At 32.8% G+C, this 6,640-nt stretch overlaps 1 protein-coding gene across 1 annotated transcript; it reads left to right on the top strand.

The window, feature by feature from the left end:
- Positions 1-422: 422 nt before the first annotated feature.
- On the top strand, positions 423-5,148 carry LOC105956966 (heparanase-like protein 3). Its single transcript, XM_088824673.1, has 7 exons — positions 423-621; positions 1,455-1,519; positions 2,965-3,161; positions 3,295-3,420; positions 3,488-3,587; positions 4,463-4,649; positions 5,003-5,148. Exons 1-7 carry the CDS (start codon positions 423-425, stop codon positions 5,146-5,148), a joined length of 1,020 nt encoding a protein of 339 aa, XP_088680799.1.
- Positions 5,149-6,640: the final 1,492 nt, after the last annotated feature.

Genomic DNA, 6,640 nt, shown 5'->3' with positions numbered 1-6,640 from the left:
CTCCGACGCTCAAATCAGAAAACTATCTCAATATAAGCAACTAATATTAATTAATAGCCCAAATAGTGTGTAACTTATTATATGAGTCAAATCACATATTTATAGGTGATGGAATAGGTAAATTTCTTAACATCCGATATAGGACAATGAATTGTAACTAAAATCCTATGGAATTTTAGTAGTAGGTGGTAATTGGCTTTTATTACTAATTGGATTGATTTGGACCTTTATAGGCCAAAAATCACAAGTAGGCACATCAAAGTATATATATATATATATATATATATATATATATATATATATATATATATATATATATATATATATATATATATATATATATCAAAGTTTAAACAATATGTTGTTCAGCTCCTTGTGAACAAATTTTAATTCATAGTATAATTACATGTTAATGTTCTTAAATGAGTTCATTAATTTTCAGGGCAATATTTACTTTCGGAATAAATGCGCTAAATGGAAAAACGATTGAGGAAGGCAGTACTGGTTTTGGTCCGGCGAATGATACACTTGTTGCCAAGGGTCGTTGGGATTATTCGAATGTTGAATCGTTTATTCGTTACACTGTCGAAAAGGGTTACAATGTGTTTGCTTGGGATCTTGGTAAGAAATATCATCTCACTCTCACTAGTTGAAAATTTGCTTATTACTACAAAATTTTTGGCTACGGTAAAAAATCGTAATAAAAGGTACTTTTTACTATGGAACAATTTTGAAGTCGTAGTAAATACTAGTATTTACCGTAGCAAAAAAGTATTTGGTACGGCCATTTACCGTAGCAAAGCTTTTGTCACGCCCGTATATGCTACGGGCAAATTTGTAGCAAATGCGTAGCAAAAGCCATTTTATTATGAATTTGATATCTTTTGTTACGGTTAATGATCGTAGTAAAAATCCATTTTTCTACTAGTGTCTACTGACGTTTATTGCATACAATATCTTCACTATTTATTTTATTTTATTTTTTTATTTTGATCTTGTCAAATAAAAATTATTTTTCCTTCAAATGAAGACTATTTAATAAAAAAAAAAAATCATAATTAATTAGAGAGCATCAGAAACGATGCTAAATAAAAGGAGGGAGTATGTACAAGAAAATGAGTTTTTGCAATAATAAAATCCAACAAGCAAAAAATTCATTGATCCATTCTTTACACATATAAGTAATTTGATTGCTCATTGTTAACCAATCGTCGCACTCTGTTGATGTTTATTTTATGAACCCAACATCAATATAAGAAAACTTATTTGATCCATTCTAAATTTATTGGCAGGGAATGAATTAGGTTGAATCGCAATATATCTTTTCGTGGATGCGGAGCAGTATGCCCGAGACACGGTTTCTCTACGCAAATTAATAACAAAAATTTATCGAGCAAAGATAAGGGCCCCACGGATAATGGCTCCTGAAAATCTCTTCGAACGTGATTGATTTCAACAATACCTAGAAAAATCAAAAGGCTCACTAAATATAATTAGCCAACACATCTATAATCTTTGGCTTTGGCGCAGGTATATATATATATATATATATATATATATATATATATATATATATATATATATATATATATATTGTTGGGGCTAAATACCTAACACGCAAGTGCACGTATCGCAAACAAGTAGTAAAAGTGGACTCGTGAGAGTCGGATGTCGATCCCACAGGGAATACTCAAATTATCTAATCCTAAGTACCAAATTCTAACAATTATGATTTTTATCCAGCCTACGCAAGGTTGTCGAATTAAATCAATAAAACAATTAAACTAATTAAGAAAGCAAAGAATCACGAGAAAATATCAATATAAAATGAACCTAGGATTTTATCTTCCCCCTATGCAAGAATTGCTCACCCAAAACCCCTCAATTATGATATATATGATTCATGATTATTAACCCGAGACACTAATTTACTCATAACCCGCTGTCGCGTGTATTATGAGTCTATTATTCATAAACGATTCACTATATGTCTATGCAAACCAATTATGAATAAAGCATTAACTAACAAGTTTCGTAAATGGCTACCTAAGGTGATATATGTATGTCTACGACACCACATGCAATTGACACACTCATCCGGTGAAAACTACTCGAAGGTTCTTATACTTACCGTCTAATTATCAAAATAGCTCTGTCGAGTCAATCCCAATAATCACAGATAAAACACATAAATTGATCAAGTTCATGCACTAACAATCATAACAAGTAGAAGAAATAATCATAAAATCATAATTGCATAATCTCAAGAAAACGGGTTCACCATCCCCACATAGGGTTCCAACAAAATTCTAGATTAAAAACTTAGCTACTCATAACGAAAAACATAATAAAAGTAATAAAAGTCATAGATTAAGAAAAGATAGGTGAAAGAAGAATTATGATGAAGATTCATCAGGCCTTCGTCCTCGTTTCTTCGTTCTCTCGCTCCTCTTGCTCCAAGATTGTGTTCAAAGTTCTTTGATTCGTGCTTGGTTTGCCCTTAAATAGATGTCCCAAATTGGTAGAAGAATTTAGGTTTCCTTGTATGTTTAAAAGTCCAAAATTGTCTCCAGCGTGTTTTGGCGCGGCCGCACGAAAATCAGTGCAATTCTCACACGGTCGCGCGAGAATCGCCGAAACCTTCTGCCCAACTTCTACAGTTAGCACGGCCGTGCCAAAAATAGGCTAAATTTGGCACGACCGTGCGGGCCACTTAGGTGTGTATATATATATATATATATATATATATATATATATATATATATATATATATATATATATATATATATATATATATATATATATATATATATATATATATACACGTATAAATTAAATCATTATTTACAAACAAAATGTAACATTCATATCACTAAGAGTTTTTTAAATTTCAGGTTGAAGTAGTCATTCCACATAATGATCTATTAGATCATATTTAATTAACCATTTATGACCATATTTTGTTTAGGGTCTGATCTGGACCTTACAATAAACAAAATACTTGATCCAGCGGTGCTGGATAGTGGAGTAGTTCCACTCCGTAACCTCCAGAAGCTTCTGAAGGAAACAGGAACATCGGCGGTTGGCTGGGTTAGCGAGTCTGGAGGAGCTTATAATAGTGGTCGTGATGGAGTAACAAACACCTTTGTCTTTAGTTTTTGGTACGCCGTATAAACTTACTTACACACGTGCATGCATGAATGAAATAGTTATATATTATGTATTTTATTGTTGATGATTGTATTATGTATATATGAATTAACGGATGAGTTAACTATATATGTATATATATAGGTATTTGGACATACTGGGTTTGGCAGCAACTTATGACACAAAGGTGTTTTGTCGACAGACATTAGTTGGAGGCTACTATGGTTTACTTGACACCGCCACTTTTCTTCCGAATCCCGATTACTACAGGTTTATATGGACCGCGGATATCTTACTATTATTTACATAGGTATTCACACACCTAACTATTTTGTAGCGCGCTTCTTTGGCACCGTTTAATGGGAAAACATGTTTTGCGGACAAGATTTGAAGGAAGTGGTAAGATCCGTGCATATGCTCATTGCGCAAAGAATCCTGTAAGTTCTAAAACATATAGGAACCTTCTCTTTTTTTTCCTTTTTTATTTTTATTTTTTATTTTTATTTATGTGACAGTGCCTCATTACAAAATTATAATATTATCGGGTAAATTGCAACCATCCCTGAGGTATGGTCAATTTACGAAAAAATCCCTCTGGTTTAGATAATTACATTTACCCCTCAACTTTGATTTCTTCTTCCGCCTCCACCCTTACGGTGTCAAATTCAACATAATCATCTAGATTTCGTGGAATGTGCTCTAGTTTGTACTCGTTTTTTGTGTAAAAATACAATTTGAGATGCACCACAATCTAATATATACAAGCCAAAAAACACATATTATGATCATCTTGCTTCAAAATGTGGAGTTCGAATGTGATAAAACGGGTACAAAAGTGATAATATTACATATAATCTAGAAGATTTCTCTAAATTTGAAACCGCAAGGATGGACGTGTAAGAAGATTTATAGTTGAGGGGTGGTTGTAATTACCCAAACATGAGGGGGGTTTCGTAATTTGACCGTACCTCAGGGGTGATTGTAATTTACCCAATATTATCTTGACATTTTATTTATTTTATTTTATTTTTTATACAATTACTGACCTAAAATGTATTCTTGTTGGCAAAAATTCCTCGCATTTCAGTTGTGCCACCCATGGCTAGATTAATCTGTGTATACCCACAGTTAGATTCAAGTTAATTAAACTATGGACACAATTGAAATATATTTTATATAAAATATATAAAAAAATAAAAAATAATAATGTAGCTATCCTCTATTGTACATGCATGATGCGTTTATAAAATTTTCAAAGTCCCACTTTCAATAGAAGAAACTTGATTTGAACATATATGATATGATCTTGCAGCATGGAGTTGTCGTATTGCTCATAAACCTAGACGGCAACACAACTGCCGAGGTAAAGCTTTCATTGTCTGAAAACGATGACGGTGAACGACTATTTGATTTTAGACAAGAGTACCACCTCACCCCTTTGGAAGGGAACATACAAAGCAAGACCGTTTTACTCAACGGTAAACCATTGATCGTGGATATATTCATCTGGCGCCAGTGGCGGATGTAGCCATGGTCTAGGGTGTGCAGTTGCACACCCTTGATTTTCACTAAATATTACTATTATACATAAAATAACAGAAAAGGTAGTTGGTTGAAGTGGTAAAGATATGTCTTTTTCTATTAACAGGTCATGGGTTCGAAACCCACCCTCACAATAATGGAATTTTTTTGAAATCTTAACATTTTTCAACTTTTTGGTCTTTAAATATTTCCACAATTCACCTAAAATTTATAAATTATAAATTTTTGGTCCACTATTTTTATAAAGTGATATTTTAATTTTTTATTCTACAATTTCGAACCCCCTTGGCAAAAATCCTGGATCCGCCACTGTCTGGCGCTATACCTATCATGGAACCCGTTGAGGCGGTTTTTGGCTCAGGGCCAGTAGAAGTTAATCCGCATTCCATTGTGTTTGTTCACATTTCAAATTTCACATTCAAAGCATGTCCATCCTTTGGCGTCGAAGTACCTTGATATACGTGTTTCGTTTCGTTGTGTTTTATTATGTACGGCGATGTAATGTGTGGTCGAATAAGATGCAAAGACGTTAGTTGCTATATATTTGCATCATAGGTTGAACTATATATTAATTTCAACTCAGTTACGATATATGTTGGGTGTCTTTAGTATTATATTTCTACCAAAATTTCGGTTAATCGTTGACTCACACCCATCATCTCAATGATGTTGATGGATAATGAATGAAAAAGGAACAATATTTTTCTGTATGAAATTGTATTTGTGAGAGACCGGGTTCATCTAGAAAACCTGTATCTTAATTTTTGGGCTAGTTACAAGGGATTAGTTTAGAACCCCTTATATAGAAAATATTGGAATTAAGCATTAAGTAAATTACATCCTGGAGCATATCCTCTCCATTTTGATAATAATTTGGGATATTCACCGGCCACTTTAAAGTACCCAAAATGCCATTTTAAAATCAATTTTAAAACACAGCCAACTCACAACTGTCTCTTTCTTCCTCTCTCAACTTTCAGATCCAAATCTCGCCCCCATATGTCTCCAACTGGCGATGTTGCTTCCCTAAGTCACAATTCTCTCTCCGGTGGTCGGAATTCGATGGTTTAACTACCGTTAGATTTAACTCGTCGAACTCCTTTTTTTTTGGGTAATTTCATACAGATTGGATCTCTGGATCTGTTTCTACAGTTGTTTTACAGTCGGCGCATATTTCGACGACGAAGAGTCTTGCCGGAGATTTAACGGGGAACTCACCGTTGATTCCTCTCGCCGAGATCTATATTTAGATGACAATTTTGTTCAATTTTTTATCGTCAAATTTATTTCTATAATTTTTTTCCTCTCCTTGTAGGTGCCAAAAAATTTGGTTGAAGTTGCAGACGAATTTGATGATTTTGACATATAAGCTTCAAGTTGTTGTGTCTACAGACTGTATACATTACTACACATTACTATACATTACTATAAACATATAGTAACATACTATTATATGCATGCAATTGTGTATTTCGACTTGTGTTTGTTGGTTATGACTTGATTTATATTATAAATATTTAAATTGTGAATTTGTGTTGTTGGTGTTTATGATTTTTGTTATAACCGTCCATATTCGTGTTTGTACATAATTGGTGGAAAAAATAGGGTAAAAAGAAAGAACATTACTACGAATGACTATAGTTTACTATAACTACAGTTACATGTAGTCCTAATTTTCAGTACAGTAAATATATCGATTTAAAAAAAACAAATTTAAAAAAAAATAAAAAAATTAATAAAAAAGATATACATATAAAAATAACAATATAAACAAACAGTTTTTTATTTTAAAGAAATAAAATAAATAAACAAATGAGCGAAAGTGCAAAACGCATGACCATAAATACTGAATGCAAGTAAGGGTAGTATAGAACTTTCCCCTCTCCACGGGATACCCATAAAGATGATTTCAGCTTGAGTTTTTTCCTAATTTATTAGGCACCTAAGG

This window comes from Erythranthe guttata, chromosome 10 (genome assembly GCF_056151865.1).
Source record: "Erythranthe guttata isolate IM_541 chromosome 10, IM_541, whole genome shotgun sequence".
NCBI classification, from domain to species: Eukaryota; Viridiplantae; Streptophyta; class Magnoliopsida; order Lamiales; family Phrymaceae; genus Erythranthe; species Erythranthe guttata.
This window is presented reverse-complemented; position numbering and strand designations above follow the sequence as displayed.